The sequence below is a fragment of the Aethalodelphis obliquidens genome, unplaced genomic scaffold (assembly GCF_003676395.1).
Source record: "Aethalodelphis obliquidens isolate GAN/ISIS:26980383/991018 unplaced genomic scaffold, ASM367639v1 scaffold34, whole genome shotgun sequence".
In the NCBI taxonomy this organism is placed as follows: domain Eukaryota; kingdom Metazoa; phylum Chordata; class Mammalia; order Artiodactyla; family Delphinidae; genus Aethalodelphis; species Aethalodelphis obliquidens.
In genome coordinates, this window is record NW_020837978.1 from 12,357,610 (window position 1) to 12,374,272 (window position 16,663).

The 16,663-nt window shown below is 44.1% G+C and overlaps 1 protein-coding gene across 3 annotated transcripts in view; it reads left to right on the forward strand.

Annotated features, from left to right (window-relative positions):
* Positions 1-16,663, forward strand: part of MYLIP (myosin regulatory light chain interacting protein) — a 168,900-nt gene that overhangs the window by 16,693 nt on the left and 135,544 nt on the right. The window contains exons 7-9 of one of the 3 annotated variants that reach the window (XM_027128438.1): positions 1,506-1,921; positions 3,477-3,637; positions 6,707-6,845. In XM_027128438.1, the coding sequence (XP_026984239.1) occupies positions 1,506-1,595 (90 nt within the window). In that variant the 3' untranslated portion in view covers positions 1,596-1,921; positions 3,477-3,637; positions 6,707-6,845. Of the gene's footprint in view, positions 1-47; positions 1,922-3,476; positions 3,638-6,706; positions 6,846-16,663 lie in introns of those variants that run through there. The other 2 variants (XM_027128436.1, XM_027128437.1) reach the window with 2 other exon arrangements.

A 16,663-nucleotide genomic window follows, 5' to 3' on the forward strand; every position in this document is an offset into this window, starting at 1 on the left:
GGGGGCATTTCTAGCTCCGGGTGAGGGTCCTCCCGGCTCCAGATGAGGGTCCCCCGGCTCCAGGTGGGGGTCCTCCTGGCTCCAGGTGAGGGGGTGTTTTCCAGCTCCAGGTGAAGGGGCGTTTTCAGTTCCAGGTGAGGGTTCTCCTGGCTCCAGGTGAGGGGTCAGCCGGCTGGCATGGGCCAGGTACTGACTTGTGGAGGCACAGATGGAGAATGTCCATCTCCGTCCAGAGGGTCTTTGTATCTGTGACTTGGAAGGTGTTGCCCTTTGGAAACAGTTTGGATTAGCACACTCTTTTCAGCAATGTAATTACTAAATCACAGGCTTCTTTCAAGTCCTGGATATGAGGTTCAGATTCACAAGGTACCACATCTAGTTAGTGGCTGAGCCGGGCAGTGGAACCCAGGCCTCCTGGAGGCTGGTCACCTCCTTCTCTTCCCTTTTCATGTTGTCTCTGCTGCTTGACACGTCGGAGGATGGTCTTTTTTGCTTACTTGTATTATTTGGGAAAGAATTCTTAGAGTTTTGAGTGATAGTTAACTCTCACTTATCCATGGGTGGGTTGTCGCCTCATTTTTTGTGATTAATTTCTTTTTGGTACTGCCTGTGCCTCCAAGGTCCCCTTGGATTAGCTCTCACTTAGCAAGTCAAACTAATTTTAATATTAGTAGAAAAAATAAAAGCACCTCTTACATAGTATCTGTTTCTTTCTTGCACCTTGCATTTCCTTTTACAATATTCTCAATTTGTTTTCATTTCCCAGAACGGTTGGCTAACTGTCACTGTGATTTTACGTAAAATTAGCCCTAAATAACATCTAGTCCCTCGGAAGCTGCTAATTTCAGAACTATTTTTAGGGCTACAAATGAGCCAAGAGGATGCCCATGTCTTCCTTAGAGTAGATCACACTCCTAAGACGAGTGGTTTCCCTAGGAGTGGTCGTGGGTTTGCCTTTTTCATCCACATAGTCTGATTCTCATGCCTACGGCGCCCCGTGTGGCTGAGGAAGGGACATGCTTGCTGAGAGGCCAGCCAGGGGTGTGGAGCTGTGACCTGTGACTAGGAGCGGCCATGCTCACCGGCCACGTGGCATCCCCCCGTGATGCACCCTGAGCCAGCTGAGCCAAGGACACAGTCTCCGGGAGGGTCTCCTGCATCCCTGCCTGAGACTTCATCATCAGCCCATGTAGGGACCACAGCCTCATTGCACAGCAAGAAGTCTTCAGTAATCACTTTACTCACGGTGCCTTGTTTAAGAGTTTGACTGAAAACCTGATTAATTTCATTCATTTATACTTTTTCCTAGTATTTATTTTTAATCCTTTGTCAGGTATAAAATGTCAGACTTGTTAGAAAGCAAAGAGCCCTCCCAGTGGAAAGCTAGAAATAATTGTGACCACAGCGTATTTAGAAAAAGCACTGTAATAGGTACCATGGGTGAACACTGAAGACACAGACCCTTGGAAGTGTCCTAACCCATACTGTCGGCTTCTCTTTTCCAGTCCTGTCCTGTCTGCAGGTCACGGGTGGACCACGTCCAGCACGTCTACCTGCCGACCCACACCAGTCTTCTCAACCTGACTGTGATCTGATCTGCTGTGCACTTACCGGACATGCCATGTCTCCATGAACTGCACTGGTATAAACTATAAACATGATAGATTGTGGAGAGAATAAATACTCCAACGCCCATCTGCCATGCAACGTTTAGGGGGAAAAAAAAAAAAAGGAAGACTAGAAACAGTATGACTACTCCTTACCGCCAAAATGTACCATGCATAGAATCAGCACCTCCGGGTTGGTGACCAGGAAGAGCTCTGGGACCCAGACACGTTCCTTGGACTTTTCTTCTTTTTATGATCAAGTAAAGAAATCAGGAAGATCTTTGACGTCAGTTAAGTGGCAGCATAGCCCAAAAGTGAGTACCTTTTAGAAAATGATGTTTAAGTCTCCTTAACGTATCCCAAGGTAAGTTTCCTACTTGCAGCCAATTTTGTAAGGATTCATTTTAAGGATTTACTTGGTTCTTTTTGTACGGGTCACAGAGCTCTGGACATTTTTAATAGGAAAATTTTTCTTAAAGAGATACTTGTCATTTTAATGTCATTTCTGTTTTTCTAACTTGTTCAAGAAAGATTGGGAGGCAAACATATTTAAAAATCGATTTGGGGACTTTTTTTTTTTTTTTTTGCCATACACGGACCTCTCACTGCTGCGGCCCCTCCCGTTGCAGAGCACAGGCTCTGGACGCACAGACCCAGCGGCCACGGCCCACGGGCCCAGCAGCCCCGCAGCATGCAGGATCCTCCCGGATCGGGGCACAAACCCGCGTCCCCTGCATCAGCAGGCAGACCCTCAACCACTGCACCACCAGGGAAGCCTGATTCGGGGACTTTTTTAAAGTGAACACAAAGTTGTCAGATTTAAACCGGTCTAACCAGTGGAAAATAGATCCCTCCACGTGGATGGTGTCCTATTCTTTCCCCCTCTCCTTACCCTGGCCCCAAGCCTTTCAATTATAAAATGCTACCAGTCTGGTTAGACGATTTCTGTGGAGTAGTCAGCACTCCTTGGGCCTCTTGAGTTGGTGGAATATTTTAAGATTGAAAAGGGAGCGCATGTTCCTTGGAAGGAAGAGCATTGCTCGCTGAGATGAAGCTTCGCCATGTACAAAGCAGGGGTCGTTCGTGAGTTCTCCGACGCACCCTGCTCCAGCTTCAGCCAGTGGGGTTGCTTTTGCTTGAGCCATCAAGCCTTTTACAGCCTTATAGTAGGTATCCTAGATATCGTAAGCTTTTTTTTTGGTAGTAAATGCTTAAGTATTAACTTTTTGTTGTCCCTCTATATGTTTTAGAGGGGTTTCGGGGGGGTTTTGTTTCTATATTCTTAATCATGTTTTCCACTCCCACTTGGGCATTTTGGAACCTGGTCAGCTTGTTGGTTTTCTAGGATGTCTGGAACCTGGATGACCTTATTGGGTGCAATACTAGCTAAGTTAAAGCTAGAAACCTACACTGTCACTTTACTGAGATTTCTGAGTATACTTTTCATATTGCCTTAATGTAGCAGTAATGTGTTTATGCATTTGTTTCTTTGCACAGACATTTTGTCAGATATTAAAACTCTACTTTTTTATGGCACATATTAGCATATAAGCCTTTATTCCAAGAGGTATTTATTTTTTCACTTGTAAAAAAATAATGTTTCACATATAAAGAACTCTGTTATATCTTAAAGGATTTCTGTCTTTTATATTCAGGATAATAAAGATGTTAAAGCAAACACGGGTGTTTGTATCTTCACAGTTATTGTCATTTAAGCCAGATTTTATTCATTTAATAGAGCATGGATAACGTCATGGTTGGTATCTAATGTGGTCCTTTGTGGAAAGTTTGAAAATGTTTAAGGTATTGGCTCTAATCAAGGAGACTCTTTACCCAGTTACTCATTCAGCTATGTTTTCTGGTTTATAGGATTGGAATGTAGGTGAAAATAGGGTAATATACACAAGCAGACGAAAAGTAACAATTGGGAAAAGGACTGTAAAGTATTGGAGAAGGAAGGGAATGGCGAAGTTGGAAGTTAAAACTCTAAACCCAGATGATGCCGCTAGTGCGTTGCGTGGTCAGGACAGGTGAGTGCCGGGCTGGGTCCCAGCAGAGATGGCCTCAGCCCACAGACTCTAGGGCTGCATTCTATAGGGCGGCTAGCCTGCTGCTGCTGGGACCTCGCTGCCCTGAGTGTGCTCACTTGTGTTGCTCAGGAAATACTTTGTGGAGTAGAGAACAGTGCACATAATATATGTAACTCAGAACTATCTGTCACAGTCAAGTAATTTCAGCTGCTACAGAGGTTCAGTTCGGTACAAGTGCAATGATTTCAAGCAAACAACTTTTTAAAAATCGAGAAAAACAAGATTTGTTTTCCACTATTCGTATTCCTAAGTCAACCTCCCATCAATTTCTAGGAACTAACTTATTTATTCAATCACATTTATTGAGCACCTGCTAAGTTATTATTGAGCACTGGAAATTTAATAATGATCAAGACACGAATGATACAGGATGCCCATGTCATGTACTTAAACCTGTAATTTACACTATTTTCTCTATATATAGAAATTAAATAATATTCAAAATGATAGAATATTAACACTGGAGGGGATCTTAAATGTGGTAGTCTCAAAATGCTGGCCAGAGTAATGGATGGATGGATGACAGGCCAACAAATGGATAAGATATCGTTCACCCCACTACACCATGGACTCCTCAAGCTCAGTGACTAACATGAAAACTACTGTATTACAAGGTGACTTAGGAGAGCTAAAAGAAAAGTGCTGTGTAGGCACAGAAGGTGATGGTTAATTCTCCTTAAGAGCCAAGGGTAAGGGTGCTTCACAAAGACCCTTTGAGCTGAGCCTTAACATTCTAGTTGAATTTTACCAGGTGGAAAAGAAAGTATATGGTGCATACAGGGTTAGAACGCAGTTTGGGAGGCTGGCCCCTCCCCCTGTGGTCAATGAAGTGGTAAGAAATGAAGTTCTGAAGGGAACATGGTTAGAGTTACCGTGGTGAGCGACCTTGAATTCCAGGCTTCACTTGGACTTGGTTCTCCACTGCCTTCAGAACCAGGAACTTTGGGGATGGGAGAGTGGCAATGAGATCTGGTTTCTTGCACAGGGAACACAGAGAGCCACAGAGGAAAGCATACACAAGAGCAGGAAGAGAACAGAGGCAAGAACTCAGTTTTGATCATCTTTCAACATGAAAATGAAACAGATCAAGAGCCTTTGGAAGTATGAGCAGTATTTAGTGAGACAGAGGAGTCATACACCAATTCTGCTTACATCTTGGAAAAAATAGTCGTTAACAGAGGGACAAACAGGGGAGCAAGCCATGGGGGTAGGAAGGGAATCGAATCTGGTTTTGAACATGATGCATTTGAGATGCTTGATGACTGGCAAACCTGGGGTCTGTTGAAAACTTGGGCTGGAACTTACAGAGGATGGAAAAGGTAAAGAGAAGCATTTAGTGGCCATTACATTTAATTGATATTTGAAGACATGACAGTGTAAGAAGTCATCATAGGGAGAGCATTAAGGGGGGAAATGAATAAAGCTGAAGATGGAACCCTGAAATGACCTAGACCTAAGGTGGACGGTGAGAATAGGAAGGAGTCTGAGAAAGACAAAGGGATGAGGAAAACTCAAGGGACTGAAAGCCAAGCCCGGAGACAACTTCAAACGGGCGCGCCCACTCCGTCCAAACAGGCAGGCCAGCAGAATCAAGGAGCTGGAGGACCAGAAAAGGCCATACAAATGTGGCAATATCAGGTGGTCCCAGGTTCCAAGAAAGAGTGGGTGTATTTTGAGATTGCGGGCATACTCCAAGGTTGCCAGATTGTAGTGAGCTGTGTATGAAAGTGAGACAGGGGCATGAAAGTGATAAAGGGGGGCCGACATGCATTGGTGACAAGGTGGAGTAAGTCAAGATGGTACCGTAGGAGGCGGCGGGCTCAAGAGAAGCGTTTGCGTTTGCATTTTAAATGGGAGGACTCGGTAGGCATAGAGGAGGGGGCCGTGGAGAGGGTGAGTCAAAAGGTACAGCAGAGAGGAATCAGCGTTGGAACTCTGGAGAAACGGAAGCCTCACGAGGCTGTTCTGCCAAAAGTCACGATCCATGAGATGTGAACAAAAGCATTCTTTCATCCTTTTATTAAGGGTTACAAAAAGGAATGGTGAAGCTAGAGACATTTCCCCCACCCTATATGTCTACACTGATCCTGTTGCAGATGTCGAGCTCAAATGCAATGTGGGTACATTCTGGGGTTGTCCCCTTAACCCTGCCATTGAACACGGAGGATCAGAATCCCCACGGGTGACTACTCTTGGGCAAAGCATGAACTCTTCCAAGAAAAATGTGAGAAAGAAATGCCCTATAGCCCAGAAGTTTGAGCAAATTTCCAAACACAGGCCTTGGGAGAGTGCATGTATGAGTCACCGTAAGTAAGCCTGAAGCAGGATGGTGCAACGGATGCTTTGGCACTGAGAGAGCTCAGAATAAACCAGGAAGCCAATGTTTTTAAGATAGTTTTACCAACCAGTGGAAAACGAAGCCTACGTGGAGTTTGAGCACAGTCAGAATTTAAGACCAGATGCAGCTATTTTTGCCTTTCTCATTGCTTATCATATTTACTGCCTTCCCACAGAAATCCTATAACATTGCAAATTACTTTTATTCATATTTGCAGAATCTCCTTGAAATGAGTTTGTTTAAAAACTGCAAGATGTTAAAGAGTTAGCCCTATGCCTTTTAAAAACGAAACTATGTCAAGACCACACCAATTACACAGATTTAACACACCTGCCAGATGCTTATGGAAGAAAATACACTTCAAGCAAAAGCTAAACATCTGTTGTTCATAAACTTGTGCTAATGCTAAGGGGAAGCAAAATCTCAAAAGCATAAGCAAGCCTTCTATCAAGGAGCGATTCCTCTGGTTGAGAAGAAAACTCCTATACACGTGTGAAACAAAAAGATGATAGTTCTAAGACCAATAGTATTGCACATACATGTATGTATATATGTATATATGCTTAAAACTTTTCATAAATGTTTAAAGAATGTGAAGAAGTCACTGTGCATTGGGTGCATTTGGGGAAGGCTTTTTGAAGTAGATAAGTTGTTCTTTGCCTTGCATTCAGTACAGAATTTGGATTGGCGGGAAGGAAGACAAAGCGGAGGATGTGGAAGAGCCTGCAGGTGAGGGACAAAGGGTGATAAAATAGGAAGAAAGTAGAACCAAGTCATAAAGAGACTTCTGGAACGAAGATCCTAAGTTTGGTGAGTGTGTGAAAGATACAGTAAGATCTTTCTTTATCTGTGGTCCATTCGGTTTTGTTTTGTTTTTTTGCGGTATGCGGGCCTCTCACTGTCGTGGCCTCTCCTGTTGCGGAGCACAGGCTCCGGACGCGCAGGCTCAGCGGCCATGGCTCACGGGCCCAGCCGCTCTGCGGCATGTGGGATCTTCCGGGATTGGGGCACGAACCTGTGTCCCCTGCATTGGCAGGCGGACTCTCAACCACCACGCCACCAGGGAAGCCTGGTTCATTCGGTTTTTATTCATTAACTTGGACATTGATTTATTGACTCAGCAAATATATATTAAGCACCTGGTATATATCAGGCTCTCTGTTAGGGCTAGAGCTGTAGTTCTCATCCGGGCTGATTTTCTCCCCAGGAGGCACTGGGCCATGTCTGAAGATGGTTCTTTCTCATCACACCGAGGATGGTGTGCCACTGGCATTTAGTGGGTAGAGACCAGGGATGATACACAGGACAGCCCTCACACCAAGAAATTTTCTGGCCCCAAATGTCAATATTGCTGCTGTTGAGAAACGCTGGACTGGAGGGTTCGGATATCCTAGGTGAAGTCCCTGCCCTTTCAGGGTCACAGGGGGAACTGACACTGTAAACTAAGATTTCCGGTGCACTATGCTCCATAATGAAGCAGGTACCGGGAACTATGGAAGAGCAGAATAAGATGCCACTAACTTTGCTTAGGGTTGAAAAGATTTCTGGAAGAAAGTCACATTGCAGATGACTCTTAAAAGATGAGTTGAAGCTTGCCCAGGTAGGACATGTGGGCAGAAGGAGGGTGTTCAAACATGCAGCATATTTGGGACCGGTGGGTAGTTTGGCGTAACTGGAATATAGGCTCTGTGGTTGGAGGGGATGGTGCGAGATGCGGCTGGGAAGTTAGGTTGGGACTACATCCAGGAGCGTGCTGTGGGCCCTATTCATCTCTATCCCAGCCACACTCGAGAAGAAGGACAATGTCCACCAAGGCAACCTCGAAGTAGCTGGGTTCTGCTGTTCTGTTTATGGCACTCTTGTCTGTAGATTTCATTTCCTCATCTGGGCTCCGGTAAGCATGTGTCCTCTGAGTTTTGAGTAAAGGTAATAGCGAAATAAAACTCTTGCTGATAATTTGTCCTAAAGATAGAAGCTGTCAGATAATCTTTCAGAGTTTAAAAGCTCATGTCAATATTCCTTCAGATGAAAAGAACGGTAGGATAAAAATATAGCAGGGCTTATTAGTAACATCTTACCCATTTTTTCCCTAAATGGTTAGAACATACTGCCTTTCTCCGCTCTTTACATCACCGTTTCTGTTATTAAAGCTGTCTATTTTTCAGTTCTAAATCCTGGGAGGATTTTCCCCATGAATTTAACATGACTGAGGAAACTTGCTCCAGGGTAGAACTTTGCTGCAAATTATCTAACTGAGACTAGGCTGCTTAATAAAGAGACTAAAAATGAATCACAGGCTTTTTGTAGCTTCAAATGTGGAGTTGCCTTTCTCCTTCACCCCCAATTTCATGATTATTCATAACAGAAAGAGGCCAGCTTTATACAATGATTTCATGGAAGAAATGTCCTTTGTGTTCAAAACTGGAGGCTGCCGCTGATACGGGCCAGGAGAGTGTATGTGGAGAGAGTTAGGGGGTACTACCTAGTACTCCTAGGTAGGGGAGCTACCATTTCTAAGCTTCTTCAAAGGCCACTCCTGCCCATGCCACACGTTGCTTATCACTGGGGGGCGTGCATGACACTCCTGGGGTCGGGCAGTGCCTTCTAAATGGCACTCAGGTTATCTGTTCAAGCCCAAGTCTCTGCATGTGTATAACCATGACCTTACTGGGTTTTAGGTATTATGTAAGTTCTGCCAAGAGCAAGTGTATACAAATAACCCATTATACTGGAAAAGGAACCTTAAAGCAGAATTACAAATCTTTCTCAGCGCCCCCTCTTCTGCTTTCTGACTCTTTGCAGGGGAAAGTGTAAGGGGTACCCTACACTCTAGTCTGTGGGAGCCATGAACCCCGCCCTCATTTTTCAGTAATTGATTCTGGAAAGCTTTTCCTTCTTCCTATCATCCTGACGTTTGAAAGTTCTTTTTCCTTTGGAGAAGCCACCAAGCTTCCCCTCTCCCCTCTGGTATTTAAATTTATGCACAGTACTACTTAATACTCTTTGGTGGGGTCCCTTAGCACGGATGTCAACAGAGGTCCAGCACCAGAGGCTAGACCATTCTAACGGCTTTAGGGGAATCAACTCGTTTCATCCTCACAATGTGTCCGTGAAGTAGGTACTCTTTTTGGCCTCATTTATAGATGAAAACTTGAGGCACAGAAAGATGAAGTGACTTCTAAAGGTCACGGAGCTAGAAAGACGGAGAGCCAGCAGTCAATTGTGATGTGATTCATAATAAAAATATATATTCGGTCTTTGTCACCATTTCTGGCACAGAGCTCCTAAAACCCTTGGCATTTCCTTAGTGATGAGAGCAATAAATATGTCTTCGGTTATGTTAATGAGGTAACTATTGGACCTCACCTTGCCAGGGTCCCCATCCATGAGATTAGAGGGTCAGATCTCTCAGTCCCATCCCCCAGCCTCTGGGAAGGGGAGAGAGCCTGGAGCTTGAATCAATCACCAATAGCCAGTGAATTAATCAATCATGCTTATGTAATGAAGCCTCCATAAAACCCAAAAGGAGAGGGTTCAGAGAGCTTCTCGTTGGTGAACATGTGGAGACTTGGGGCGCCTAGAGAGGGCATGGAAGCTCGTCACCCTTTCCCACACACCTTGCCCTAAGCATCTCTTCCCTCTGGCTGCTCCTGGGTTTTTTGTTTTTTATAATGAACTGGTGATCTAGTAAGTGAAATGTCTCTCAGAGTTCTGTGAGCCGCTCTAGCAAATTAATCAACCCTGAGGAGGGGGCTATGGGAGCCTCTGGTTTATAGCCAGTCAGAAGCATAGGTAACAACCTGGGCTTTCAGTTTACCTCAGAAGTTGGGGGAGAGCAGTCCTGCGGGACTGAACCCTTACCCCATGGAATCTGATGCTGTCTCCGTGTAGATGGTGTTAGAACTGAGTTGAATTCGTGACACCCTGCTGATATCTGAGAATTGCTTCGTGGGGTGTAGGAAGCCCCCATCCCTGACACCCACACTGGGATTAATTCACAGATGCAGGCCAGTGGGGTTCTGAAGCCCCATCCAACATGGCAGCAGAGCCACACAGGGCCTCAGATGGTCTCACCCAGAACGTCTGAAGGGACTTAATGGCAAAGAAATGGTTTTGCTTCTTTGTTTGTTTGTTTTAGTGAGCATGGTAGCCCAAATGTTCTCCACCCCCTTGAGTCTGAGGGTACAGCTGTTGATTGCAAGAATCCTCGCTATTCATGGTTCTTATACCTCTGCTTTGAAACAGCCCAGCTCCACCGCATGAAGCAATTTTTTAAATCATCATGTGTTTACTAGCGGGGAAAAAAAATACCTTAAACAAACAAGGTATACAGGTAGATTAGGGGATGGGATTAGGAGTCTGGGATGTCCAGCGCTGTGTTTTTGACCGACTGAAAGGATTGTTGAAAACAACTGAAGGACTTACATCTTGGCTAGCTTGTGCATTTTCAAAGTATCATTGTTAATACCCATTTCTTCGCCAGCCCAGCTCAGCTGGCTTCATGTTACCACCAGTAATCCCTGAGGAGAGAGCAAGAGCCTGGGCTGGTTAGGCCTTCAAGTTGGAGGGGAGAATGTGTGTGCACTGCATCCTCTTTCCGTAACCAGCACAGTGGACGCTCGGAGGGCAGCCCCCGTTCCAGGCCCACACCCACCAGGAAAAAGGCCAGCATACTAGAGCCAACTCCACAAAGCGTTCTTGAGAAATGGATACTTCGCTCAAGACATTGAGGAAAGATAGGAAAGGACTCACATTATATATACACAGTGTGGCAGAAATGTCTAAAACCCCCCATGCAAGCATCTCTGTTCTTCCTTGCCAGACACCATAAGCAGCAACAAAGAGAGGAAACAAGAAAATGAGCCTAATAAATATAAGGAAGGAAAATACGGAGGAAGAAAGAACAAAGGAATGGAAAATATTTTTCTTTAAACTCAGGTGAACCAAATATCTCTGTTGGCTGAGTTAGCAAAGGAGAGTCAGCTGGGGGGTGATAGTGACATAAACTCATGAAAGTATTTGTTCCTTCTCTTCTCTTTAGGGCTGTTTATTACTTATGAACCATGAGGGTAAAGTGCAATGTCAGGAGAGTGAAGATGGTAGAATTCATTCCTTACTGTATGTCTCTGACCATCGACAGTCATCCCTCAGTATCCATACGATTTGGCTCCAGGACCCTTCACAGATTCCAGAATCTGCAGATGCTCACGTTCCTTGTATAAAATGATGTGGTATTTGCATATAACCTAGGCGTGTCCTCCCGTATACTTTAAATCATCTCTAGATTACTTGTAGTACCTAATACGATGTAGCTGCCATGTAAATAGTTGTCACCATGCAACAAATTTCAGTCTTGCTTTTTGGAGCTTTTTGGAATTTTGTTTTTTCAAATGTTTTTGATTCATGGTTGAATATTAGAAAATGGAACCCACAGATACAGAAAGCTGGCTGTATATGCAGTTTGTCAAGAGACGATGCAAGCCACATCTGTTAATGGAAGCCTTCACTGAGGCTTGGTGCAAGAAATCATTGGGTTAGCAGTAGATCTCAGCTTTTCAGCTCACAAGTTGCTCAACTATACTGTAAGAGGAAGGAAGTGAATGTCAGGGCCTCAGTTTACTGCCCTTGAACTTGAATATCAGTGGCTTAGAAATGAAGGAAAGATCATATTTGAATGTAAATGTCTAGCTTGCTATCCTGAATCATCTGAGTCATAAGATAATGCCCCTGTTTAAGGAAAACCAAAGACTGCTTATCTCAGTGCTACTGGGTGTCAGCCACCAGGGCCAGCACCGCCCCAGGTACCTCTGGACAAGGCATCCAGCTGACATATTACTGTTTGACACATTGCTGCCTATAAACACATCTGCTCAGGGCACTTGCCACTGCTAGCAGAGCTCAACCCATACTCCCTGAAAGTCAAAATCCTTCATCACTTAGCCTCTACATACCTTTTTAGACTGGGTTTTTGTTCCACCTGTTATCCCACCAGTGCTGAGACTGGAGTAAACTATTCAGCTCTTCTGAATGTGGTTTGCATCCCCTCTCTTCGCACTCCTGGACCTTTGCTGAAATGTTTCCTAATGCCTGGAGAGCTTTTTTTTCTTGCCTCTTTGCATCGTGGCTGTATTCACCTGACCTAAACTTTCTTCAGGCTCCAGCTTAAATCTCCCCACTTGCACAGATTCTTCCACGAATCTTCCCTTCTCTGTCAAAATGAATTTCTTCTTCCATTATAACTGAGAGCACTGTGCACCAACACACGGCATCAGAGGGTTTTTGTTTGCATTTTAATGCATATGCCTGGATTACAGTAGTTACTCCTTTGTACTTACCGTTATCTAGCAGACTATATATTTACTTATTTATTTCTTTATTGTCTGTCTGCATAAAGTACAGAGACTTTGTCTGCTTTGTTTATTGCTGTATCCCCATTGTCTGAACAGTGCTTAACAGATAGTAGGTACTCAGTAAACATTTTTAAAATTAATAAGTGAGTGACTCATGGGAGCCTAGAAATCCCAGATTGCCCTCATCTTTCCATCACCTCAGAGTGGCTGGCAAAGTGCTTTGCACATGATTCTCGAATCCAGCCAGATTCAAGAGCCAGCCACCGGGATCTGGCTATGTATATCTCCTCTGTTTTGAAGTGGAGATGCGGATTTAACTGCGATTGTACGGCTGTAGTGCTGTGAGGCAGGCAGACATGACGGAGGATGAGACTCTTACAGGAAAATTCTAGGTTAATGGGCAACCCTAATTGCTAAATCTAATTAGGAAGAGGAAATCAGTTAAATTAAGAATCCTTCGTGTAAGAGAACCCAGTAAGAAGCCGTTGGGCAAAATTTTTCATTTCTCATTCACTTCAATCAGCTTCCTTAGAGAAGGCAGCAAGACAGCAGGACTTCAGCAAGAGTATTTTATTGGCCCCAAAGCTAAGCTCTCATGACTACAGAAACCAAGAGGAAAGGACAACCTGGTCTTTGGCTACTAGATTCTTCTTTGGCCTGTGCTCGGGAGGAAGCTGCCATGTCGTCTCTCCTAAGATTGAAAGGATTATCACTGTGAAAGCTCAGGCTCTCATGCTTGAGTCTTTGCCAGCATGCTTCCAATTTGGAGAGCTAATCCCCCTAATTGGGTACAATCAGACCCATCTCCACTGAAGCCAGCAACACAGAAGCCCCATGCAATTCACCTCTATTGCTGAAAGAGTTACTTGTCTTCAGTTATTTGGTCTGAAAAGATAAATCCTTTTTCCCGTTAATACTTGCAAGTTTAAAGTGTTTCCATCCTCATCTTCTGCAACAGCTTAAGAATCACAGGGTCCATTCCTTTTTTCTGAGAAATCCAACAAAATATATTAAAAATGAAGAGATACAATAATATGAATATAAGAATTACCAACATCAATTCCAACAGAATTATTTTATGTAAATACATGTAGTCAGAGCTCATATTCAGAAGCAGAGTGGTAACCTTAGTATCAGCTCCATCAAGATTCTAGCTAAGCTCTGTCACGAACAGTGTGAATTAGGGCAAGCAATAACTCTGATTTCCTCATCTATAAAGTAGGGATAAAAATAATACCTATTCACAGTTATTTTGCAAAGATTAAGTGAGATAACGCTCATATAGCACTTAGCACTGCACCTGGAATATAGGAACCACTCCATAAGTGATGAGTGAATAAATGAACAAACTGCCAGGTATCCTTCAAACCACTGATCCAGACCTGCTACATTTCTGAGACAACAGGACTTATTCTCATGCCCCAAACAAGTGGGTCCCAAGGCTACTGTTTACAGCTGTTCTGGTTGTAACCTAAGGGGCACCATTCACAGTTCGTACCCCAAGGATTTGTATATTAACTATTACAATTTTACTGCATATTACAATCCTTTTCTAATAGATGGAAAAGTATCAAGAGGAAGGGGAGACTTTTTCTACTTTGCACAAAGGCACTGGACGGGCAAGTCCTGGCCCTGGGCAGTAAAGACAAGCATTGGCGCCAGCTCCCTGCATGAAAGCAAGCTGGGTTAGATGACTGGTTTTAGCCACAGTTGAGCTCATTCACGGGACTCTAAACACTATAAGTATTGTTGAATAGGGCTGAAAAGCTGCTCTCACTGGACAGTCATTTGGTTTGTAAATGTTAGCTACTGTGTTTGCTGTCCTTACTATAATCATTATTTCATTTTACCATATTATTTATTATGTTCAAATTCATCACAGAGGCCATGCTTGTCTCTGTGACGAGACAATAGTTTGTCAGCATCATCTACCTGCCATAATGAAGATCAAAAGGCAAACCAAGTTAGCATAATGCCATCCTGAAGCCAGCCATCCCTCCCTGGAATTAGGCCCTCTGCAGACCCAGCCTCCCTCTTTGGACTGAAAACAGGTCCTGAATCTGGACAGAGGACCTGAACTACCCCAGCTGGCTAACTGGGGGATGACAGAAGGATGGGCAAAATAAAACAAGGTTTGTGAGTTCTGGGAAGCAAAGTTAACCATCATGGCAACCACAGGGCAGCAATCAGAGATGGCCTTTTGAGTGGCTACCTGAACAAGGTGTCCTGGGAACCAGAAACAGTCACAAGGACAGGCTGTAGCTCCAGCATAGGAGTCTCTCCCTTCTTCAAGCCCCTGTAACACACTATTTGTACCTCCCTATGTCAGACGTATACATTGCGTGGTCATCTTCCTGGAAGTGTGTTCATAAAGGGCAAAGGATATAAGAACCATGACTCCTCTCTTTCTTTCTTTCTTGTTTATACTGCAATAGCAAGTCCATGCTGGCTGATCCACCACTTTCGCAATACACTTCTCTCTAACTTATTGTGGTGGTGGTTACACAACTATATCATTTCTGAAAACCCACAGAACTGTACACAACAGAAGAGTGACTGTTATTGTGTGTGAGAGGTGATGGCAGACACCATTGTTGCCTACCCAGTAGCCTTTCTCCCGTACCCTACCTGCCAATTCCTCTTGTCATTGGTTGGTTTAAGAATGGCCTTTGAAAATGAAAACGCAATGTCAGAGATATTTGTATCTCCACATCCATCGCGGCGTTATTTACGATAGCTAAGACATGGAAACAACCTAAGTGTCCATCAGCAGATGAATGGATAAAGAAGATGTGAGATATGTATGATAGAAGAGTGTTAAGCCATGAAAAAGAAACAAATCCTGCTATTTGTGACAATGTGGATGGACCTTGAGGGCAATATGCGAAGTGAAATAAACCAGATAGAGAAAGAAAAATATTGCGACATTTGGCATAATTCTTACCAATCAAAGATGTGAAGGTGTGGAAGCTTCTGCTTGTGTTCTTTCTTGAAAAAGCGGTTTTAGGGGGGGCTCATGTGCCCTCTTCTTTTGTGGCTTTCGGTATTGCGTGAGGATGTGATGCCTGGAGCTGCTACTGCAATCTTGTGAAGATGAGGAGAGCTAGCACACATGCAGAGTATGGCAGATCAGGCAGGTCATCCTGACGACACTGAGCAGCTGAATTCACTGATCCTGGAGACCCGGCCCACCCTAGCCCACTCCTACTGCCTCCTGACTTAACCGCTGTGGGAGGTAATACATTTTTTCTTATTATTAAAGCTGCTTTATTTGGTTTTCCTATTACCTACAGCCAGAAACATTGTGATTAATACACTGGTGCCATGCTGTTAGAAATGGGTCAGGAGTCCTGCTGTAGAGTTGTATCCAAGAACAAACACACAGCAGATGTCTGTTATGCCATTGCCAAGATACACTTTGTTTTGTTGCAGCATTGTCTCTTGATTACCAGTTGGCTTTTGCTACCTGTGGAGCCACTTGAACCTAATTCAACCAATAACAAACTCTAGAAACTTAAGGCAACAGCACCTTTAAGGCTGTCGAAATTTGTCTTGGTTTCCATGATGATCCATTTCCTTTTCCTCCTCTCTTTCTGGGTCCTTTCCTGCTGGATGAATACTCCATTTTCAGCCCCTCACATGTATAGTCTCTTACTGAGTCTGCTCTCAGTGGGGCTTTCCGATGACTTCTTTGTTGTCTTCATCTGTCTAAAGCTTCATCTTTCTTTAGCATTTATTTTCATCTGAAAACTCTATAGGGACTTCCCTTGCGGCACAGTGGTTAAGAATCTGCCTGCCCATGCAGGAGACACGGGTTCAAGCCCTGGTCCGGGAAGATCCCACATGCCGCGGAGTGACTAAGCCTGTGTGCCACAACTACTGAGCCTGCACTCTAGAGCCCACAAGCCACAAGTACTGAGCCCACGTGCCACAACTACTGAAGCCCGCACGCCTACAGCCCATGCTCCGCAACAAGAGAAGCCACTGCAATGAGAAGCCCGCGCACCGCAACGAAGAGTAACCCCCGCTCGCCGCAGCTAGAGAAAAGCCCACATGCAGCAATGAAGATCCAGCACAGCCAAAAATAAATAAATTTAAAAAAATTTTTTAAAAACTCTAATTCTTCCTTTCCTTCTTTTCTTGACTTTGCATAAAATCAAGGTGGTCCAGTGAAAGTTATGTTTAAGAATTAATGTGAAGAAAGCAATCTTTAAATCCTTTATGCCTTTTTTAAAACTGCTTTATTCATCACCTTATTGTTTTATTTTTGTTTTTCAT